The sequence below is a fragment of the Leucoraja erinacea genome, chromosome 28, assembly GCF_028641065.1.
Source record: "Leucoraja erinacea ecotype New England chromosome 28, Leri_hhj_1, whole genome shotgun sequence".
Classification (NCBI taxonomy): Eukaryota; Metazoa; Chordata; class Chondrichthyes; order Rajiformes; family Rajidae; genus Leucoraja; species Leucoraja erinaceus.
Genome location: NC_073404.1, coordinates 15,042,337 through 15,067,422, shown reverse-complemented (window position 1 = coordinate 15,067,422; position 25,086 = coordinate 15,042,337). Strand labels below are relative to the sequence as shown.

At 41.3% G+C, this 25,086-nt stretch overlaps 1 protein-coding gene across 1 annotated transcript in view; it reads left to right on the top strand.

The window, feature by feature from the left end:
* The first annotated feature begins 5,949 nt into the window (after nt 1-5,949).
* The window catches only part of ankfy1 (ankyrin repeat and FYVE domain containing 1), a 58,956-nt gene continuing 39,819 nt past the window's right edge, over nt 5,950-25,086 (top strand). Inside the window, exons 1-5 of the mRNA XM_055657840.1 lie at nt 5,950-6,056; nt 11,609-11,801; nt 14,251-14,369; nt 16,649-16,784; nt 22,511-22,634. Coding sequence (XP_055513815.1) covers nt 6,047-6,056; nt 11,609-11,801; nt 14,251-14,369; nt 16,649-16,784; nt 22,511-22,634 — 582 coding nt within the window. The 5' untranslated portion in view covers nt 5,950-6,046. The remainder of the gene's footprint in view (nt 6,057-11,608; nt 11,802-14,250; nt 14,370-16,648; nt 16,785-22,510; nt 22,635-25,086) is intronic.

The following is a 25,086-nucleotide window of genomic DNA, read 5'->3' as shown; positions in this document are numbered from 1 at the left end:
TCATTGGCCGACAGTTCATTCTACAACAAGACGATCCCAAACATACTGCTAAAGCAACAAAGGAGTGTTTCCAATGCTAAAAAAATGGTCAATACTTGAGTGGCCAAGTCAATCACCTGATCTGAACCCAACTGAGCATAGGTTTTATATGCTGAAGAGAAAACTGAAGGGGACTATCCCCCAAAACAGTCATAAGCTAAAGATGGCTGCAATACAGACCTGGCATAGCATCACCAGAGAAGACACCCAGCAACTGGTGATGCCCATGAATCGCAGGCTTCAAGCAGTCATTGCATGCAAAGGATATGCAACAAAATATTAAACATGATTATTTTCATTTACATGACATAGCTGTGTCCCAAACACTAAGGAGCCCTGAAATGGGGGGAGGGACTATGTACAAACACTGGTGTAATTTCTACATGGTGAAACCAAAAGGTATAAAAATGGCCTATATTAAAATCTGTCAATGTGCGCTTTGAACCGTGATTTTTTTTGCTATTACAAATCTCAAATCGTGTACTTTGAGAAACAAACAAGGGGCAAATAAATAAATGATGGGCATTTGTCCCCAGACATGGAGGGCACTGTATGTTCTACCCATCCCTTCTTCAGCCCTCCACAACTTGAAGCTATTTTGTTTCCAACTTTCCTGTACTGATGACAGCTTTTTGACCTGAAATACTAATCACGTTTCCTTGCACAAATACTGCCTGACCTGTGAGCTTCCATCATTTTTATTTCAGATTTTCAGCTGCCGTATTTTTCATTTTCATTTAATGTAATTACTGACAGCCGTAGTTTTGATGGTGTTTTTGAGTGTGACTCCGGCTGCGCGTTAAAATCCAACTCGAACAAATAAGACCTGTACAAACACTGAGTTTTTGTTGATGTTAATTATGTGGATTTGGCTTGGCTACTAGATGCAAAAAGTCCTTCAGAGCAGGATATTGTCCCTGCTTGTCTGTTTTGATGTTTTTCTATCACCCAATGGCACTCAAACATAGGAACTAATTATTTGCCTGCACGATATTTGTGGGACGTTAGCAAAATAGAACACCTGCCATATTAGATCAGTGACTGCAATTTTTTTTCAGATTGTCCTAAGAATCCAAAAGGTTATGTTTATCCTTGTCTGAAGTGAGATCTGATTTGGGTTATTGCTTTTGCACAAACAAATGAAGAGTGCCAACAAACAAGCATTGGGTGCCGCAGTACTGGAAGTGGCAGAATCTCTGTAGCTCCGTCCAATAGTCATAATCAACACAACGCAGCTTGTAGAGGGTCCGACCCAAAATGTCACCTATCATTTTTCTCCAGAGATGCTGTCTGGCCCACTGAGTTACTCTAGCACCTTCTATTTACAACAGCTTGCGATCTATTATCACAACAGCACGAGGTTGAGGTTTCTGTGCGTTTGGACCAGCACCACTATATTACTTCGGAATGAGTGACAGGCACTCCTGGCGGTAATGCAGGAGGCGACCCAGGATCATGTTGCATTTAAAAATAACTTAGACTGGGGAAAAGGTGTCTAGATAAACCTCGTGTAACAGTCCTTTGCACTAGTGTGGTTGGCTGTACATTGAGCACTGTTGGGCTGAAGCTGTCTGTGGTAAAGCATTGCTAGCGAAACGGCAATGTGTAAATGCGTCAAAAGTCTGGTGGTGCACACACCCGTTTGTAACAACAGTTCTGCTAGTATCTATCATCGTTTTTATGCAGTGGCTCATTAAAAAAACAATTTCTGGACAACAAATTAAGAATCTGAAAATATTCAGGAATGCTTTCAAATGGGTGGGTATTTTGGCTACTGAGACGGTGTCCTCCAACAATTCTCAAACATTGGTGCCCTTCTCAGTGCCCTGTTATACTCAGCATTGACAGAAACCAGCTACATAAATACCATGGAATTAAGAGCATGGTGCTCACATCTTGACATCCCAAACATTAATCAGGCACACGTTGGAACAAAATCTGCCCGAATCTGTGCAGCTTCACTAACTTTCAAACCGTCTGCTTGATGGTCCACTGTACTGATAGTTCTGCTTTCCATAACACAAATTAGGCAACGCTATTTGTATTGCACAGTTGGGATTGGTTTAACGTGATTAGGACTATAAACTAAAGCACCGCTGAAAATTACTTTGGAAATTGACAAGCAGAAATGTTCCAATTGGGCGGAACGGTGGCGAAGTGGTAGAGACCCGGGTTCGGTCCTGACTACTCGTGCTTGTCTGTACGGAGTTGGTACGTTCTCCCCGTAACGTGCATGGGATATCTCCGACATATTCGGTTTCTTCTCACACTCCAAAGACACAGATTTGTAGGTTAATTGGCTAGGTGTAAATGTTAAATTGTCCCTAGTGTGTGGAGGGTAGTGTTGTGCGGAGATCACTGGTCGGTGCGCCGAAGGGCCTGTTTCCGCACTGTATCTCTAAACAAACCTAAAAAAAAAGTTTTCTTGGGGGGGGGGGGGGTTGTCGTCTTGGGCCTCCCCCCAGTAACCGGACACCGCCCTCTCTTAAGAACACAGCTGCTGCTTTAACCGCAGGAGGCCATTGAAACTGACAAGCAATCGCTGTTATTGACGCTTAGTCATAGAGAGTTTAAGCCCTGACTCACGGGAGGAGCTGACCCACGAGGTACCCCGACTGAAAGACTCGTGGTTGTGTACGGGATACCAAGTGAAAGATCAAGAGCTTCACCGAGTTCCCACGTGCAGACGGAAGTTATCCGTTTACTTGTCATTTCTGCGATCTTCCAAGTTCGTCTCCCGAGTTAACAAGTTCCTGTCCCGTTAATCTTGAGCAAACATTGTCTACCGACGTGTTATAAAATCATCACATGGTAAAAATGATGTCATGTTTTTTTTTACACACTATAAAAACCCTCCCTTGTTTAAATTGGCTAATTTTGGAGACATGTCTGCAAGAAGGCTTTTGGAGTCCAGGATGGTGATGTTTTTTATTCAAGTGATGTATGCAGCAGCCCTTTGTGTGATGCGAGGACGCTTGTGTAATGAAGGCAGAAGGGAGAGAGTAAAGAGGAGAATTAAGAGGAGGTCTCATTGGGTGAAGCCCATCTTTCAAAGGAGATCTCTCATTGGACAGTATGAAAAGCTGCTTAATATGCTGTGCGAAGAGGATAAATCAGCATTTAAAAATTACGTCAGAATTTCACCTGAGCTCTTTAATGAGCTGAAGACTAACTTGGGACCTCTGCTGATGAAGCGTGACACGGTTATGAGAAAGGCACTGGAACCAGGGTTGCGCCTAGCCATCACCCTCCGCTACTTGGCTTCAGGTGATTCTTACAAAAGTCTCTCGTACAACTTTCTGGTTGCCCACAACACCATCAGCGGGATTGTCCGAGAGACCTGTGAGGCGATTATTGATTTTTATGCAGCTGATGTGATGGACTGCCCCAGTACACAAGATGTGTGGAAGAGAGTGGCGCTGGGGTTTGAAAGCAGATGGAACTTTACACACACATGTGGGGCTCTGGATGGCAAGCATGTGGTCATTCATTGTCCACCCAATGGTAGCTCAAATTATTTTAATTACAAAAAATTCAATTCTATTGTACTCTTGGCTGTGGTTGAGTACTTATAGAAACGTTTACAGTCAGTTTTTATATTTCCCGCAAGCTTTCTTTCATGCTCTTTCCCCCCCTCAATTAACCCCTTTGTCCTCGGAGTTCTAAATTTCTCCCAGTCCTCTGGTTTGCCGCTTCTTCTGGGCAATGTATATGCCTCTTCCTTGGCTTTAACATTATCCTTGACTTCCCTCGTCAACCACGGTTGAGCCGCCTTCCCAGTTTTATTTTTTCGCCAGACAGGGATGAACAGTTTCTGGAGTTCATCCAAGCGGTCTTTAAATCTCCACAGTCAACCCTTCAAGTATAATTTGCCAGTCTATCCCAGCCATTCCCGTCTCATACCTTCAAAGTCTCCTTTATTCAAGTCTCTAAACTGTGTCACTCTCCATCCTAATGCAGAATTCCACCATATTATGGTCACGGTTGCCCAAGGGGCCAAAGTCAAAGTCAATTTTATTCGTCACATGCACCCGAAGGTGCAGTGAAATTAATTTTCCAGCAGCGATACACTTAAAAAGAACACATAATACACAGTAGAATTTAACACAAACATCCACCACAGCATTCTTCACTGTGGTGGAAGTCAACAAAGTTCAGTCAGTCCCCCCCGGCCGCGAGGATAGACAGCCGCGAGTGTGGAACCAGTTAGCGTGGAGTCCGGATGCTGGGACAGTAGACGGGCCTGCTACACTGGAAGTCAAGTCAAGTCAGTTTTATTCGTCACGGAGGAAGCCATGGTTTGCAAAGATCCTTAGCTATAGGATCTTTGATGATTAGTGCTTACCTGCAGTTCATCGCGTGTACCCCAGATGGCGCTGCGTGGCAACAGTATGGGTCACGGGTCATGACCTCGACTGCCGTGCAATCTCCCTATACACCAAAGATACTAGAGGAGCTATATAGAAGCTATACACCACCATGGTTACAAACTGTATCTCCCACTCTGAGTCGAGTAAATTTTACACCCCAGATCGTGACAAGCAAAACAAATTTGTTTCTTAATTTCTCCCTTCAAAAAACAAGCGAGTTGTTAAACCTGCGGCTGTGGGTTCTGAATTTAGGTGCTGGTTTTACGAGTGATACGGTTGAAAGAAAACTAGCTTAATATTGACCCTCTCTCCTGAATTCCCACCTTTTGTGGGTAGCACTAAACATGCTATACATAAGCAACTTTGCTGAAAATACAACAGAACAGATAATTTGAATAAAAATGACATTGCTCGGAGTACTCAGCTGGCCAGGCAGCAAGTGTAGAAAAATAAACATCATTAATGTTTCCCTTCTGGAACAAGAGCTCAGCAGCTTGAGTTTTGATGAATGTCAACTACTTCTCTCTCTCTACAGAAGCTGCATAACCCGCCGAGTGTTTGCACCATTTTCTGTTTTAATTTCTGACGTTTGCAGATTTGTTTTAATTTAATGGGAAACATTTAAATTAGAATAAATGGCAATTATGTCTGAAGCAGCTTAGGATCCCGACCTGAAACGTCGTCTGTGCATTTCCCTCATAGTGTAGATGCTGCCAGACCCGCTGAGTTCCTTCAACAACAACAAATCCTTCTCAAAGTGCTGGAGTCAGCGAGTCGGGCAGTATCTCTAGAGAACACGGAGAGGCAACGTTTCTGGTCAGGAGGTAGACAAAAATGCTGGAGAAACTCAGCGGGTGCAGCAGCATCTATGGAGCGAAGGAAATAGGCAAAGTTTCGGGCCGAAACCCTTCCTCTGGTCAGGATCCGTCTTCTTTGTGCCTACTTCCTCCAGCAGTTTGTTTTTTTCGTTCCAGATTTCAGCATCTGTAGTCTCTTGTGCCTCTGAATGCCATCCATGTTCAGCATGAATACACAGTATTTGCGAACGACCTCATTTCTTCAGCGCAAGATTTACCGCAATGAGGCATCAGTAGTTGGATGGAAACAATTTTAAGTATTTCTAATTTTGAATAGCCTTCCACTTAAACAACATCTGGAGTAAAGAAGCATGCACAATTTCAGTCCAACTGTAAATTCTCATCGAATAAAAAAAACATACGTATTATGCAACCGGGCATGTAACAACATAAACGCGATAACACGCATTAGCGATGAACTATGCAGCAGCAACGTTGTTTGGCAACAATTTAAACCTTTCTAATTTTGAAAAGCTTTTCACATGGGCAACATCTGGAATAAAGAGGCACGCACAATTTCAGTTCAGTTGTAAATCCTCATGGTATAAAACGCACATATTATGCAACCGTAGAGGTGTAACATCATACACGCGATGAAATGCATCAGCGATGAACTGTGGTGCAGCAGAGCATGCACCGGCAGCAGCAGAGCAAGCAAGCGAGATGCAGCAAGCACCAGGGGGCCCGGATCCGGGCGAGGTTCCACTTTAAGGGGCGGGCGCTCCACCGCTATCATTTCTACGGGAGCGGCGAATATCGCGAGATTTGCGCAGATGCAACATGGCGGACGGTAGGTGTGGGAGTGCTGATGGGCGGAGAGCGGGCGGGCGGGCGATGCTGGTCGCGGTAGACTCACCGCGGGACAGGGAGCGCCGTCTCCCTGAGAACCCGACGCTCTCCCCTGCTCCTCATATTAAACCAAGTCCCCACACCCGCACTGTCCCTCTGCACCCCGCCCCTATCCAACCCAACCCACATCTTCCCCTCTCAGTACTGCACCCACCCACCCACCGGTACACGGTAAACCCCGCCAAACGCCCCTCCCAAAATCAAACGCTGCCCTCCACATTCTCCTCTCCCCCTGCATCCCGCCCTAGTCCTCCCCAAACTAACCCCCCACCCCACCCTCTTGTAATTGGAAAAGAGAGTCCTGTTTGATAACAATATTTTCCCTCACTTGGCTTACGATTACATTTAGTCTGGGTGGTAGTCAAGTAATTGGATTTGTTCTTTGCATATTATGTGGGCAACGTTTTTCATTTTTGGGTAGCTGCCAATGTTGTAATTGTGCTGGAACGGCAACTGGTAGTGGAGCAACCTCATTCATACTTTAATTGACGTATTGCCCAGGACCATAAACTTTGATTTATCCAGTGTTCTCAACCATATCTTGAGCCCGCTTGGCTTCTAATGTTGGTGGAATTCACAGCAGTGGTTAGATGAACAGTGTTGCAAATACTTTAGCCTTTAGTACCTGTGTGCTCGGACTTGCCATCATTGGTAAGTGGAAATATTCCTGAAGTTTCATTCCATATTTTGCTACCGTTCCCAAAAGCAAGTGGTGCAACTCCAGGTCTTTGATCTTATGACTGAGTTCACTTAACTGTTCAGTGCATCATTAACAGGTTTGTCAAGTTAACACCTTGCCTTTAAGTAGACGTCATGGAATGCCTTTCTGTCAACTAATGATCTGTTTGACTGTGAGGTTGCAGATTGTGGTACTATACAGGCCTGTTGTGTGTTGTAGAACCTAATGGATACCAAGCTTAGAGCATCCAAAGTCCATTTTGAGTGGCCAGTGTCACAGGTGATTAAAGTGACCTTATTGCAAAGATGGAATGTTGGCTCGACTCAGATTTTGAAGGATCACTCTCCTAATGTTGGGATGGGTGAGGAAAATGATCAAGTAAATATACTTTGGTGGTTATTTTGCAGCATTTCCCAAGTATTGCTGACCATGGAGGCACACTTTATTAGGCATGGAAGGTAGTAATCAGGATGTTTCATTTAAGATAGACATAAAAAACTGGAGTAACTCAGTGGGACACTCTGGAGAGAAGAAATGGTTGATGTTTCTGGTCGAGACCCTTTTTCAGATCACCCATTCCTTCTCTCCAGAGATGCTTCCTGTCCCGCTAAGTTACGCCAGCTTTTTGTGTCTGTCTTTGGTTTAAACCAGCGTCTGCAGTTCCTTCCTGCATTCATTCAAGGTTGCTTTGATACACGTTTTCATGGGTCTGGTGATAATGTAGTGGACTGCTTCCTGCGTGTATAGCCAACCTTCCATTTACAAAGGGGATGTGGTCCTGGAAATGTCAAATGTTTAGGCCAAATCTTTTCAGCATTTGGTACACTCTCCTATATAGAGTGAAACACCTCAACAACAAGAGTCACACCAGCCAAGTATGCCAACCAATGCCCTCGCCACCAATAAGTCCCTTTTAGTTTGAAGATACAATGTGGAAACGAGCCCTTCGGCCCACCGACACTGCGCCGACCAAAAATCACCCATATGCATGATCTATCATACTCGGGACAATTTACTGAAGCCAATTAACCTACAAACCTGCATGCCTTTGGAATGTGGGAGGAAACTGGAGAAAACCCACGTGGTCACAGGGAGAATGTACAAACTCTACAGACAGCACCTGTCACAATCAAACCTAGATGTTTGATGCTGTAAGGCAGCAACTCAACTGCTGTGCCATCCCCTACATTCAAGTCCCTGCATTAGATTCATACCCTTCTATTCCTTGGCAATTCATATAATTTTGCAGATGATTATTAAATGTGGAGTATCTGCTGCTGCCATTGCATTCCAAATCCCATCCACTGAAAAATTCCTGCTCTGATCTCAGTAAACCTTATCTCTCACACCTTAAACATATGCCACATTGTTAGACATCCCTACCACGGGAAACATTGTTTGTGATCTACCCTCTCTATTCACCTCATAATTTTTTTGTTCTATATTGGGTCTTCAGTATTCTCTGCTCTTGGGCTATTGAACTCAGCCTATCCTGTCTCGTCATACAACATCATTTTGACTGCTCCACACCTTTACTGCAATTGCATCGCTCCTGTAGTGGAGTGACCAGAACTGCACATAATAGTCTGCATGGCCTGACCAATATCTTACGGCATTGTGAAATGAAGTTCCATGAGATGGGCAGACCGTTCATTATGGTATAAAGCTCCTAAGAATTACACTTATTCCGAAGAGTCAATGGTTTTATCGTGAAAATGAATAAGTAGAATGTTGGTAAATTATGGAATTGCTCTATACACACTGTGCTGATTTCTCTGATTGATCTGTCCTGCTGGTGGGACAAGGCATACCCAGAGAATATGATGAAATCTAGCATATAATGAGGTGTGGTTTTGTGAGCACAGCTGCTGTTTGACATGGCTGTGGAAATGGACTTTCAACATAGACTGGTGTTTTTTGAGTAGAACTGTGCAAGGTTGCTTCAGCTGGGAGCAACTTTGCTGTGGCTGAATTTGGTCGATGTGTTATTTGTCTAGTTATGTTTTTTTGCATTGTAATGGTTACGGTACAAATGAATGGTTTGGCCATTTTCAGAGCGGGTTTAAGAGTAGCCTCATGATTGTGAGTCTGGCATTGCCCGAACAAGCAAGGTTGGCACATTTCCTCTCCTGAGCCACGTGCGGTTTTATTGTTAATAAGATTAGTAGTTTTTGGTTTTATGAAATCCCATGGTGCCATGTGGATGTTGGTCCTTTAATGCAACATTATTCTTGCCAATATTTTCCCTGATATATCTTCAAAATGATCATCTGGGTTCCTGAGATTTGGAGAAGTATTGCCTAATCTTTGTCATCCAAGCTAAGTATCCCCAGGGCCTAGTATTCCTAAGGGAAAATTGTGTAGTACTGCCAGATGTATGCTTGCATAAAGCAATTGAATGAATTTGAAAAACTGTTGGCCCAACTTGGATTGTTTTCTCTAGAACATCTGAGGTTGTGGGGAGACCTGATAGAAGTTTATAAAATGATGCAAGACATGGGTAGGAATCTTTTAACTCGGGTGGAAAACTCGAAGACTACAGGGCGTAGCTTTAACGTGAGAGGAGCAAATTGTAAAGATCTATACAAAGTGGTGGATGTCTGGAACGTACTTCCTGTTATTGTGGTGGAGGCAGATACAATAGTGACATTTAAGAAGCTTTTAGATTGACACATTGATAGGGAATGGAGGGATATGGATTATATGCACGCAGAGAATCAGGATCGGTTTAACTTGGCATTGTGTTCAGTATGGACATTGTAGGTCGAAGGGCCTATACCTGTGCTGTACTGCTCTCTGTTCACACACAAGAACCCCAAATTTGCAACATTGTTGTTAACATATTCCAAGCGTATCTATTTAATTAGACTTGCAAATCAAAAATTGTCTGGCTGCTAAAACATCTGGGGCAACTGCTAATGTAATTCACTGGAGAGGTTAGATGGGAGAGGATCTACGCAAGTAGAATTCTGCCTACTATAAATAGGTTGCAGGTTGTGATGAAACTCTTGGGCTCCAGCTAGTGAAATTGCTGCTTTGTTTGTGTGTGTATCCAGTTTGTCTAGAAAATATTGATAAATTCCTTGCCTCTTCTGTCTATATTGTGCACATTGGCCAGAATGATGCACCAAATTGGAAGAAGTGCAAGTGCTTCACTTTTGAGTTTTTGGAGCTCAGGAGGGTGGAAATGTGTAACGGGGCAGGTATTGCATCTCCTGTGGTTATGTGGTACGGTGCCAGGGAAAAGGCTGGTGATGAAGATAGAAGAGTAAATAAGGGAAGTGGAGGTAGCTGCCCCTTTTGAATGCTGACAAAAGGAGGGGAAGCTATGGCTTATGACGGTCACAATGGTGGTGGCAGAAATTGAACCTTTTGAATGTGGAGGTTGGGTGCATTCTGAGGAGAAGGATAGGAAGGCATAAATAGTCGTGCAAGGAATGGTGCAGATGCAGTTTGGACTATGTTGCAGATAAAACTGGGTATAAGAGAAAATATGTATGGAAAGCAAGATGTGCAAAATGTTGTCGGAACATACAACAAAGTGGGTGAAAACAGAAGAAGGATGGATGCCAGGTGAAGAAGTGCAGTGAATGTAGCCGTGGGTTTATAATGGATATTAGTTGCTCTATCCCTTGAGGTGGCAATAGAAAAGTCAAGAAAGGGAGTAGAAAAGAATGACAATGTTTCAGGGTGATAACATTTTGGAAAGGATTTACTTTTTTTCTTGGATGCCAGTTGACTATAATCGGATATTTAATAAATACTAATTTCATTGGGTGTGACATTTTTGTTGACTATCAGGAATTTCTTCGGATGTTGTTTATTTAATACCTTGCTATCGGAGAAATTCTCAGTAGCATCATTTGAAGACTTGTATGACGATTGGTGTAGGCACCAAGTTATAACTATCAGGTCAGTGGGTTCACTGGGCAATAATTGGGTCCTTACTGTATGCTATCTTTGAAGAGATAATGATTGTCAGAATGCTTTAGTCCTGTTTGGTAGTATAATGGTGCAACCTGGAGAAATCAATACATAAATACCAGTTTCTTCAAAGTGCTTTGGCCCACAATGTCTGCACCAAACATTATGCTTAGACCAATTATTGACTGCCTACACTTAATCCATGACCCTCCATTCTCTGCATGTGCATGTGCCTATGAATGCCACTATTTTATCTGGGTCGATCTCCAGGTTGAAGCTGAGAGGGGCAACGTTCAAAGATGCTTTTATACACTGGGTGCCTGGAATGCACTGCTGGGAGTGTTGGTGGAGGCAGATATGATAGTGGCATTGAAGGAACTTTTGGATAGGCACATGGATATGCAGGGAATTGAGGGATATGGATTATGTGCAGGCAGATAAGAGTTGGTCTTGGCATCATGTTTAGCATGTCGAAGGGCCTGTTCCTTTTTTGTGCTGTTCATGTTCTAATTGAAATTATAATTACTTTTATTTCCGGTTTTGATTTGCTGACTGAACTACGGTAAACTTTGAAATACTGGGGTAGGAGGGGAGGCTTCTTTAACGTTGATAAATGAGGAAATGCTTCCTTTTCCAGCAGTTAGAAATTGTCCTGCTGTTTAGTCAGTAGCAAATGGTGGCGACCTGGCTATCTTTCACGCTACAATTTTGTTATGGAATATATGATACAATGGGAGTAGTTACAGGATTCATATTTTGACGATGTTTAAGTTTTGTGAACTAATTGTGCGGTAACTGCCCACTAATTTGTTGGTACTTCCAGTTGCTTATCAGTTAGGCTTTTGTTGTTAGTTTGACTTCTGCCCTATTTGTTGTGTTCTGACAAACAGAGGAGGTGGCCAAGCTGCAGAAACATCTGGCACTCCTCCGGCAGGAGTACGTGAAGCTGCAGCAGAAGCTTGCGGAGACTGAGAAGAGATGTGCCTTGCTCGCAGCCACTTCCAATGCTGAGACTACCACTGACTCCTTCATTTCCAGATTGCTTGCTATTGTCTCTGAGCTTTATCAGCGAGAACAGTACAGGTAAGTCTCTAGTGTTATTCTCTACAATCAAATGGATTATCTTTTGTGGTGAAGCCACAACTTGAATGGAAGAAACTGATAAATCATTTGTTGTGGCTAAAGTTGTTTAACAATCTTCAACATTGGTTTAAGTTATCAGTGTCAAAATTAGAAATATTAACCATTACATTATTGAAATTGATCAGATCTTTTATAACTTCTGTGAAGAAGTTCTTTTATAATTGATCATTTGGTGTTTTTGTTCATGTGCTCCAGTGCAGACCAGTCTGAATGAAACTGTTATGGAAGCTCATTAATAACAAGCAAGTTAACTTTACAGATTGACTGTATCTAAGTTTAACAACATTAAACATAAATAAGTGGGTGCAGTTTAAAAAATGTTGGAATGTTTAATGTAATACCTTCGATCATTGTGGATTTGCACTGCTCTTACAGCGAATAAGGTAGAGTGAACTGAATTATTTTGATTTATGAAGTATTTAATACTCAGTGTTAGATATGCAACAGTCTAGACCATCTTATGATAAATGTTAATGATATAATTAAGATACTGTGGCGGCACCTGGTGGCAACCCTAGGGCGCACTAACCATCGGCTCAAGAGGGTGGTGTCTTGGCGTGGGAGGCGCTAGCCACTGGTTCGGTACCCGAGTTGGTATTTAAGGCCAGACAACGCCCTCGACCTATATGGAGTAGGGAGCCGTATTGGAGAGAATAAACACGTCTAGTGCACGCAACTCGTGTCCGATTAGTTTTTGGGGGACCCCTTCGCGTCCCCGCCACACTGGATCACGTCGAGGTCACCAGCGTGGCGGGGACGCGAAGAAGTCCCCCAGGATCGATAATTAGAGAATTGTCAGTAAATGAAATGGAATTTGGATTTGTTAAAAATTATGAATGTTTGACATGATTTTTTTTTAAATAACAAGGAGAGTGAGGGTAGTGCAATTAATACAGTGTGGGTGAAGTTTAATATACAATTGACAAAATGTTATAATGGATATTGACAAAGCTGAAGTCCAGGAGACTGAAGTATGTGAAATCAAGGGATAGAAAACAGATGGTGGTGAGCAACAAGACATGTTTTATTCTGGGGAATAAGTCTGAGGAAGGATCTCGACCGGAAACATCACCCATTACTTCTCTCCAGAGATGTTGCCTGACCCGCTGAGTTACTCCAGCATTTTGTGTCTACCTTCGATTTAAACCAGCATCTGCCATTCTTTCCAACATGTTTTATTCTGGAGTTGGTCTTCAGACCAGTGTTTGGTTTGATGTTATGGGTGGTGTTAAGGGGCTGTCCCACTGCAGCGACCTAATCCGCGAGTTCTGGCGAATTTGTACTCGACTCATACTCGCAGCATGGTCAACACGAGGTCCTAGGAGGTCTTTGTAACTCTCCTTCATGTTCGAGTGTAGTCCCCGTGTACTCGAGACATCAGCTAGGTCGCGGCATATTTTTCAACATGTTGAAAAATGCCCGCGAGTAAAAAAAGGTTGCCATGGAAAAAATCTAAACTTTTTTTACTCGTAGGTTTAGTAGACATGGGTCGTAGTAGGTCGGCATGTTATTCGTAGGTAATCGAGGGTAGTCTAAGGTAGTCGAAGATAGTCTTCAACATAGTCGAAGGAAGGAGATCGAAAGAGGTCGTCTTCATACTCCACTATTCGGAGTCTAATTTTCCCGAAGCTTGTCTTCAACATAGTCGAAGGAGGTCTTCAACATGACATTTTTTTAAACTCTCCTAAACTCGCGAATTAGGTCGCCGCAGTGGGACAGCCTCTTAAGAGGTCAAGTTGCAGAGTCACAGAAGGTAATTTAGAACATGGTGAATGTAAATCGAAGATGCAAGCAAATTAATGCTGTCTCTGATGATGTCCTTGTGACAGTGAGTTAAAATTGATTGAGATATTTTTCAAAAGTACCTACATGTCAAATTCATTTGGGGGTTACAAAATTGCCACACTCTGAAATTATGAATTATTATGGAAATATTAGTCGTGTCATCTGAGCAGTGGGTTTAAAAGTGACCCTCTGTGGGTTAGTTTTGTGCTGGTCTGTAGAGCTGGCTGTGAGTGATAATCTATGAATCATGTTTGGTCTGATCACTGTCAAATCAGCATTTAAAAAAAAAAATGCTTCTACCTCAACTTGCATTTCCCAAGAGTCACGTAAATGTTTTTACTTTTGGGTTTTAAGCTCTTCTCATTTGTAATCTGTCTTTTCTAAACTGTTTGCACTCCATCCAAACTCTGGGTTGTGACATTATTCTTGGTCACACTTAATTTAACATTGAGGTTTGTTTTCATAACTTTTCTGTAAAGTAAGCAAATTGATGAACTCCCTCGCTGTGTGAATTGTAATACCATAGTGGCTTTGGTTGCTCCTCTCTTAACCTATTTTTGTGAATGGTGTGGGATAAAATAAAGGCATGTTTTGTGTCTTGCAGTGATCTGAAAGTGAAGGTTGGAGACAAGTACCTCAATGTTCACAAGTTTGTGTTGGCAGCACGCAGCGATACCTGGAGCCTTGCAAACCTTGCTTCCACCCATGAGCTAGACCTGTCAGGTTTGTGCACATTTATCACTAGGTTTTATTCCGATGTTCTGACTTTGTGTATTCCAAGCTGTCAGTCTACTGTGGGGGGGAAATAGGGATTTTGTTTACTGGTTTCAGTCAATGTTTTGGAAGGTAATTTTTATTTTTTGTCATTATTTTGGTTTCGGACTTTGTTTTTAATTTGCATTTATCTTGATCTCCTCGAGCACATCAGCAGTAAAAGTACTGAAGTGAGTTGACATCTTGAGCTATTGACAAGATTGATGGCAGCATATTAAATGAGGCAAAGTAGAATTGGATTGACTTTGCAAAGTCAAGGAGAAATTAAGTGTATTTTTTGAGATGACAGATAATTGGAAAATAATCCATCTATATTGTCTGTTGAAAAGCAAGTATTTACAATGTTGAGATCATTTACCTTTTAACTGAATATATTATTTGAAAACATTTGTTGAGCAGAGATTTAATAAATTCTTCTTTGAAGAGACCTGACACCCGAATGATGTGATAAAGTTGTCTAATTTACCCATAAACATTCGGGCATGTCAGTAGGTTTGGATTTAAGTCGCTTTCAATAGCAAGAATATGGCATGGTTATTCCTGCTGAGTTTTGATTTGTTGTCAAATTAGTCTGCAGCTTTTATTCTTGGAGGACTTTAAACTTGTTTACGGGGGATTTTAGACAGTATTAATGTTTTATAATATAATTCTGGTTTGTAAAAATAAATATGGGGTGTAATCTCGACATTTAATGACAATGATTATCATTCTCTTTCTCGGCATGACCCCACTTAAGCAGACAAAATTTGAGCAGCGTCTTCACCCCACCCTGCCCACATGATGTAGCCGTTGTACACATGGTGGGCGGAGCGACTCGCGTTGCAGCGGCCTCTGCAGTCCGTCTGTCTTTTTATTATTTTTGGTCTTGTTTCAATGTCGTTTTTATTTTTTTTGACGGGGGGGGGGGGGGGGGGTGGTGGGGGTGATGGGGTGTGTGTGCGTGTGTGTCCGTGTCCGTGCGTGTGTCCGTGTCCGCCCGCCCGCCCGCAACCACTCTGCAGTGCGACCCAGTTGATTGTAAAACTGTATCTGGATATTCAGCTATTTAGGCCTTTCCATCCAGCTGACTTGGTGCTTGATCATATCTGTATTACAAGAATCATTACAAGCTTAAGTGCCGGGTAACTTTGAAAGTATTGTGTAGAGCAGAAAGCTACATCCTGTTGACCAATGTTTTGACTAGAAAAGTCAAATTAAGCTGAAAGTGTCTTTCAAACCAAGTATAGACTGGTTGGTACATACAGAGCTAATCAACGAACTGCAACTCAAGGAAATCAACATGTGCATTGGTTGTTCAATAGAGGCAATGTGGCAATTCTGAACAGCTGCATTCTTTTTGACTGAGCTAAATGGAACTTGTTCGTTCATCGAACATCCCCTTAAGCGTAACCTTTGGTCTCCAACCAGTAAAACTGGTAATAAATTAAATGGAGTACATTATGGGGGAAATGAGGTGAGACACTTTGGTAGAAAAACAGAAACATTGATAGATTGGAAAATGTTGATTACAGACCTGTGTGACATTGTGTACAAGTCACCAAATGTTAATGTGAAGATGCAGCAGGTATTTTGAAATGAGATGTTGCCCCTCATTGTGGAAAGTTTAGGTATGATCCTAAAGATCACTTGAACTCAAATTATTTAGGATCTTGGTGAGACAATACTTGGGGGACTGTATACGGTTTTGGTTTCCTTATCCAGGGGCTTACTTTCTGAGGGAATACGGTGAATATCAGATTGGTTCATGGACTGACAGGTGTATCTTACAAGGAGGCATTGAGTAGTTCTCTATTCCTCACAGTTTAGCAGAATGAGAGATATTGATTAAAATGTACAAAATTCTCAAGGCTTGACTGGGTTTTCTTCTTGCATTTCTACATTGGTGAAAATAGAAACAAAGGAATGTAAGTGTTATGAAAGGAAGGGCTGTAGGACATGCCTAGCAGGGTAGTTTGTGCTAATAAAAAGAGAAAATAAGAGTGCCAATGTCACAGAAGGATGACTTGAAGCAGAATGGGCCATGTTCCACTTTATCCTTTGCTGAATTACATGACTTTATTCTGATGTCAAAGATTGCAAATTTCAAAAACTCCATTCCAGTACTCCTTTTCAATATTTTCTGTTCATTTCAGATTTCCAACTGTAGTAGCTTTTGTTTTATTAATGTTCTTTCAGTTGCACATGTGGCACGTGCTCATCCGATTGTAATTTATTTCTGTTTCTGTCAGATGCTGAGCCAGATGTGGCCATGTCAATGCTTCGATGGGTTTACACAGATGATCTGGAATTGAAGGAAGATGACGTGTTCCTAATAGATCTGATGAAACTGGCCAATCGGTTTCAGCTGTATCAACTCCGGGAAAGGTAGATAAATTGTTAGATCCATTTTCTATACGAGCAAGAAGATCTCGACTTTGGTCCTCACTGGTGTTTAAATATGACCAAATTAGGCCCAACGAAGCAACTTGTCCATACTTAACAAGTTGCCTACCTTAGCTGCTCACATTTGCCTGTGTTTGTTCCATGTTCTTCTAAATGTTTCCTAAATGCTGTTTTTTTTATACATTGCAAATGTACTCACCTCTAACACTTCCATTGCCAGCTTGCTCTATGTACTCGCCACCCTATAGAAAAACTGCCCCTTGGGTTTCTTTAAAATCATGTTTTACTCTCATCGTGAATCTGTACCCTCAAGTTTTAGTCTCCCTAACCCCGAGAAAAATACTGTGACCATTCACATTATTTATGCCCCTCGTGATTTTGTATACAAAGTAACCCTGCGTCTCTTGCATTCCAGATAAAGAAGCCCCACATAACCAGTCTTATAACTTAAGCCCTCCTTGCAACACACTTGTGAATCATTTCTGCACACTTTCCAGCCTATTTATATACTGTATCTCTAAACTAAACAACTTTGCTATTTATAGCACCACCGACTTCCATGCCATCCACAGATTTGCTAATCACGCCTCCCACATTTGTGTCTGAGTTGTTAATAGATACCACACGTAACAAGGGTCCCCTCACTGATCCCTGCGCTACACCACTCGTCAGGGATTTCAAATTGGAGAAGCATCCATCCACTACCACCTTCTGTCTCCTATTACCAAATTAATTTTAGATCCAATTAGCCAGATCACCTTGGCTTCCATATGCCTTAATCTTCAAGCCCGGCCTATAAGATTATTTATGGATGCAGAAGGCTTTTTGACCCATCTACTGACATCACATTGCAGTCATAATCAGTCATCAGTCCCTTGAGCAAGTATCCTCCTTTCTGTTTCTTGGCATATACGTGCCTTGGCCCCATTTACCTACCTATTTTTCCATATGCCTAATATCATTGTTCAACAGAAAATTGTGTCTCAGGAGTGGGTGGAGTCATCATGTCAATGTTTTGTGTGGAGATCCTGCTTCTGGTCTAAGAGTGGAGATGGATGATGGCCAGTATAAAGAGGAAAGGGGGAGTGGTAATGTGTGGGTTAGAGGGCTGAAGGATGATGGGCAAATGAGGCTGGAGGGGGAGGGATGGAGTTGGGTGACAGGCCGGTGATAGGTTGAGAGGGTGGTGGGTGAGAGAGTGCGTGTGCAGGAGGTAATCGGTGGTGCAGGAGTTTGGAGGTGGGGTAGTGTGAAGGTATGAGAAAGGATAAAAATGGGAGGATCAGAAGGTGAGTGAGAGACAAGGTTTACCTGAAGTTAAATAATTTGGTGTTAGTACTAATTGAATTGTAGACTACCTAGGCAGAATACGAGGTGATGTCTCCAAAGAGACTAAAGGGCCAGTCCCACTTGGGCCACCACTTACGCGACAGGCCGGTAGTGACAGTCGTGCGACGATCCCGCGAGAGTAGCGTGCGTCATCATGCGCCTGCACAGCCGTCTGGAGCGGGTGACGTCATTTGAAGATGGACACAAAATGCAGGAGTAACTCAGTGGGACCGGCAGCATCTCTGGAGAAAAGGAATGGATGATGTTTCGGGTTGAGACTCTTCTTCAGTCTGAAAGAAGGGTCTCGACCCGAAATGTAATCCATTCCTTCTCTCCAGTGATGCTGCCAGCTCCGCTGAGTTACTCCTGCATTTTGTGTCCATCTTCAATCTTCTTGGCCCCGCTCTGGGAGTAGGAGTGGGGGTGGATCCGGATCCGCAACGGCCGTGAGCCCCAGGCTGAGTTCGACGATCGTTTGCCCGCTTCTGCTGCTGTTGGAGGCGAGACGTTGCGTCGCGCCAGGGTCTTGGGCCTGTCCCACATTGGCCATCAGTTACACGACAGGCCAGTGGCGCGCGAAAGATTTCATGCAGGGCCAAGTCCACACTCCTCCATGCCACTCCACACTCCTCCGCACCACTTCCCGCGTTACCCACGCACTACCCACAGGCTAGCAGGTCGCGTAAATGGCGCGCGAAAGACGGCCAAGTGGGACAGGCCCTTAAGTGCATAGGGTGGCACAGTGGTAGAGTTGCTGACTTATAGTGTCAGAGACACAGGTTTGATCCTGACAATAGGTGCTGACTGTACAGAATTTGTATGTCATCTCTGTGAGCATGTGAGTTTTCTCCAGGTATTTCGGTTTCCTCCCACATTCCCAGGTGTGTGTAGGTAAATTGGTTTCTATAAATTGTCCCTAGTTTATAGGGTAGAACTACTGGACGGGTGATCACTGGTTGGCTTGCTCGGTAGGCCGAAGGTCCTGTTTCCATACTGTATCTCTAATTAAACACTGGTAGGGGCATGGCAAGTGAAATGTAATGTGGAAAAATATGTGATCATCCACTTTGGTTTAAAAAAGAATAATGGCGGAATTCTTATTAAATGATGTGTTTTAAAGTCTTTATCTTTGAAGAACTGTATCATTGCCCCAGAATCACTCAAAGTTATTATTTGGTTACAGTAATCAGTTAGGGAAGGAATGTTAAAGAGATTCAGCGGGTGTAGCAGCATCTATGGAGCGAAGGAAATAGGCAACGTTTTGGGCCAAAAACCTTCCCGAAGGGTTTCGGCCCGAAACGTTGCCTATTTCCTTCGCTCCATAGATGCTGCTGCACCCGCTGAGTCTCTCCAGCATTTTTGTGTACCTTCGATTTTCCAGCATCTGCAGTTCCTTGTTAAACAGGGAAGGAATGTTAGCCTTTATTGGAAGAGAATTTGATTGCAAGAGTAAAAACATGTTATAATTATACAGACCCTGGTGAAGTAGCTGGAGCATTCCGTCCAGGTCTGATCTCTTTACCCAAGGAAGGACATACTTGTGATATAGGGAACGGAGTGAACGTTCACTAAATTGATTTCTGGAATTGCAGCATGTTGGCTTGTGAGGATAGATTAGTGGAGTGGGCCGAGATTGGTCTCTTCGATGTGCCAGGAAAATCTGAGATATTGCTCTTAGAGCCACAAAATTACATTTCTGTTTCTCTTTCTCATAAATTGAAGCATTTGGGATTAGTCTTATTTCATCTGTGCACTGCCACCAGTGTTTGCTTCCTTAGTTTTTGAGTAAACAGAGCTGAAGTATACAGGACGTGTTCTAAACGTGCTTCTATATGGTTTGTTTGAATCATTGCTCTCTTTGTTTCAGCCGGAGAATTAAACATTGTGATGGACTTCAATTATTCTGCTGTGCATTGATTAAAAATTATTTTGTCTTTTCAGACACCTAGATGTGTGTCAGTATTGCTTATTGAGTTGTAAGAATTAAAGGGAGATGGTCTTTCAACCTGCTTTTTTTAAATTTAACATCAGGCTTGTTTTTTTTTTCTTTTGCTGCCACTTTTCTTCACTAAATCCCATGTCTTTTTCCTTTAATATTCAAAAGTCTATCAATCTCAAAGTTGAATATACTAAGCCACCACAGCTCTCAGGGGAGAATTGCATAAATTCCCTATGGTTGAAAGAATATTGATCCCTTGTGTTGGTCTGGAACCTGTTGTTCTAGATATCCTGTCCAGAGAAAGCATAAACATACTTTCTTGTAGAAGCCTTCCAACTTGATTAGCAATTAACTTTTGACATTCTCTGGTTGAAGATGTTGCTCATGGCTTTTGGTGAGATACCTGGTTTTGACCCAATTTAAATCTTTTTATTCAATGTATTTATGACTATTTAATTTACTACTATGTGGTTGGATAATCTAAAATAGAGAAAAATACCTTTTATCTTTGCATTATTTCTCCTTTGATTTTACATTATTTAAACTGCCTTTAAACCAGCCTTGAAGGTTCTAAACTTGCATTTACCTTTTTAGCTTTATATCTTCAAAATATTACACTTAGCCGCACTGAAATATTGGACAGTATCTAATTCTAAACTATTTTCTCTACATTCCCTTAAAGGCTTATTTCGTGTTCTGTGCTTCTATTCTTTGATATTTGAATATCAGATCATGTTAAAATTGATCCTTTGGTTACTGTTTCTCAAGACTTTGTTTCCTACATATTGTCAGGATAATGACACGAAACTGTTGAAGGTCAGCACCATCTTTTGTAGCTTCCTTGGAGCACTGGTCACGAAGTATTCACGCATTGTATTTACCTGCACGTAGTTCAATTGTGTTCAAAGTGACATGGCATTGTTCCGTGGCTCTTAGGACTTTGGTATGCTTTGATATGTTTAAACGTGTGTGTAATTGGCTTCATAACTCATCGCAACGTGGATTACTGCAAAATTAAATGTATGTTAAAGATATACGCTAAAGCACTGATCACCACATATGTTGCAGACACTGAAGTATTGTGAAAATGTTTTTGTTTTTAAACCTGTTGCATCACAAAATCTAGAAATAGTCCTGTTATACTGATTAGTCTCATCCTACTCCAACACTAATTTCTGTTGTGAGTCTTCTTAAATGTATTCGTGCGATGTCCTTCAGCCACTATTTTGTACCAAGTACCTCAATCCCACTGTTTAGTAAAGCAGGGAGGGTTGCGTTTATGAACTACTATCTTGTAGTCTACCAACCCATTCCCAAACTTGCCAAGTTTAAATATCATCTTTTTATCCACACAGTTGAACCATTTCATCATTTTAATGCCTGCAAGGGTCACCACTTTGTGTCCTATTCGAAAAGTGATCCAATATTTTCACATTGCTGATGACCTACACATTTTGTGTAATGTTTGTAAATCTTTAAGTTATTTCAGTGGCTTCGATAATCTTTTTGTGATTGAAATTGTACCTAACATGCACGGTTACAGAACTTTAGTGTAAACTTAGTCTGGAAATAGCCCCATTACTTATTTATATGTGTGGCTTCATTATGCAGTGATTTGGAAAAAAAAAAATGTAACTGAAGAATTTGTCCCCTTTTCTTTGCTTCTCCCCTAGATAGGCTAGTTTCCCAATGAGTAAATGGTCTCCTTATTCCTCCTTCCAAAATTATTTGCATACTTGTCTGCATTTAAAACAATTTTTCATTTTTCAACCGTTACCATTTATTAACTGTACTCATTTGTTTTGTACCCCAAATCTTCAAATTATTTCTGGCTCCCAAGTTCAAATTAATAATGTAAAATATGGATAATAATGATTTATTAGATGATTATTTTTAGTATTGGCAAATTCTGTGGAATGTGCCGACCTGCATAACATGTCCCATCCATTTATTTAACAAAGTAGATCCCCACAACTAAATTTCAAACATTTGCTTTTGGCTATTTGTAATCAATTTTATTTGTACACAGACTCCAGTCTGCATATTTGTCATGTGTCTATCAACTTTTAATGTCCACATCTTTTATTTTCACAGCATTTCCCTTTTTAAATTCTGAATATTGCATAAGACAAGCCATCTTTGTAAGCCTTGACCATAGGATGCAAATATGAGCATTGTGACACTGGCTTCCTTTTTAATTTTATTGTCTTGTGTTTTTGCATACCTAAGATACTAATACAGAAGAAGGGTCTAGGTATTTTGACAGTGCACTGTTGCGGAAAGCATGTATAATGAATGTTGTGACCACCATTTTAAGATGCCTGATTGCTAATCCTATGTGTTTTGCTGGCAACTAACACATTTTTTAAATGATCTATACTTTTTTTTTAAATCACAAATTGAATAAATCAAAAAATTGTACTTTTTTTTCTACTGACAGGTGTGAAAAAGGAGTTATGTCACTGGTTAATGTTAGGAACTGCATTCGCTTTTATCAGACTGCAGAGGAGCTGAATGCTGTTGCATTATTGAACTACTGTTCTGAAATCATAGCCAGCCATTGGGTGAGTTAAAGGATGACAATAATGTATTAGGCAGCACCTTCAATGTGGAGAAATGTCTGAAAGTAGCATATGAGGAATAATACTTGATACATGAATAATCTAAGATATGTTTTGTGATTCATCTCTGGAATATTTATTTTGTATTTGTCTTGCATAATGCTCATTTACTGAGAAGTTTGTGATATTTTATTGTCAAATTGTTTAATGCTGCTTTTGTTGTGACATTAACAAATTTTGCACAAAATAAGCCCAATGGCTGACTTGGAAATCCTGTGCCTCATTTGAGACTTAACCTGCTGCAAATCTGCATCGGTTGATTTAGTTGTTACTTTCTCTTTGGGTACAACTGCAAATGAGAAACGGGTCTTTCCGCAACATCCCTAACTTTCCCAAGTCTACGGTATTGAAGTGCTAGTGCGGAACATGAACACGTTCAGGATAATGAACACCTGTCCATTTGGAGAGTTTATTTTGGTGCACCTGATGAGTGAGTTAGTTTTGGGTGCTGGCTGTCATCACTTTCTTTGCAAACGTGTTGTGAATGTTGAAGTGAGGTCTGTTTTAAATTTACACTTTTGTGAATAAAGTTTGGAGTTTTTTCACTAAATTGGAGCTTAATAGTTTCTCCCCCATTAAATTCTCATTGAGCCATATAATCTTAGGAGGTGACTGACTTGCTCTCATTCGCTGAGATAGTTTGTTTCCACTATAACAATGGTAACTATAGTTTTGCCTACCAATTCCCTTTAGGAAAAAAGTTGTTTTTGGATGAAATGTGTTATTGATGAGCCAAATCCTCCCACCTTGTCGCCACCTTGGTCTATTAATATGTATTATAATATTAATTATTGGGTCATTCATATATTTACTTTTTCAGGCCCTTGTGGCAACAAATTCTTTGCCATATCCTCCAGTTTAACTGTAAGTTCATTCCGTATGTAGCTATGTGTTTGAAAATCACTATAAAGGATATTTCAACAGTCCAGTTACTGTAGAGTAATAACTGTGTGGTGGTGAATGCCGGTTATATTTACCACCGTGACTAGCATTGTGACATGTGTAGCCTGTCTGTGCTGATGGTAAAACATTGCTGGAAAAACTCTTGGCACACAGCATCTGTGGAGATATGCAGTGCTAGCATTTCAGCTCAATGCCTCCAGTGATGTACAATATCTGCAATATTTTTCTTTCAGAATATTTGACTGGAGGAAAGCACTATTGTGAACAAATTTATTTTTACCACTTTAATGTATCTGTTGGATAACAGAATCTGATGGCCATAAATAGATACCTGTTTTTTTCGTGTGTGATTCTACACACGACTTGTGAAATCCAATTATAGTCTCTCCCGCAGCAGAATTTTACTGATTATCTTGGTGAATAATAATAATGACGATCAACATGAGGGCTTTATGATATGGGCAATAATAATATTCCTCTCTCAGACCCTTCTTTATCCACCAAGCTGTGGCTCCATTCCCTGAGACTGGTCACCAGTCCCTATACTGCCACTGAAGCTCATTGTTCAAGTTCCCTCTTAATAGTTTGACACCTTTTTTTCACCTTCCTTGAATATCTTCTGTACAGCTTTTAATGGCTTTTTAAAGTAATTCTCCTGATCAATGTCATTCTCCCGATTGTGTTGCATTTTGTTCTTTCTGATTAATAGTCATAAAATTGATAGACACATGCTATAGAAACACCCACTTCTGCCCCTCATCCATGCCGACCAAAATACCTAAAACAAGCAAGTTCCATCCTGTACAAATATTACTCACAGAAAACTTTCATATATATTAGCTGAATGGAAAGATCATAATAAATATGCTACAACATCAGTCTCTTAACTACATTTGATTGTTATGATTAATGAAGGGTTGTTATCTTTTTACTGCAATAAACACCAGCAATACATTAAAATTATATTTCAAAAAATAATTAGACTACTCAATCTTTGCCCTGATGTCAGATTGTAGCAGGGACTCCCTCAAAGTTCTCCATTCTACTACTAAACCAGGTTGATGTGGAATAGCAACTGGGTAAATGTTTTTTCAGAAGGGAGAAGCATGGGTAGAAGTAACCAAGGCCCAGTGATTCAGAAGTGACAGACAATAAGGGTCTACTCCTGTGACCAAAACCTGGGGTTATTTTGATTCTGTGCCAACTTTTTGGACATAAGCTCAGGCTCAGCATTGGGTTTGGTGTAGTTCCCTTGGTACTGGGAATGATGGTAACTGGTTTCACCAAGGTCTGTAGCTCCTTCCAGATTTGTGTTGGGATTAAATCATATTATTCTTATTACCTTAACTGTAATCAGAACTAAATGTCATTGGCCCAAAACGTTAAATCTTTCTCTACAGATGCTACCTGACCTGTTGAGTATTTCCAGTGTTCTGTTTTTATTCGGGATCAGTTATTAGGACTCACACAGGTGGAGAGTGAGGGGCATTCG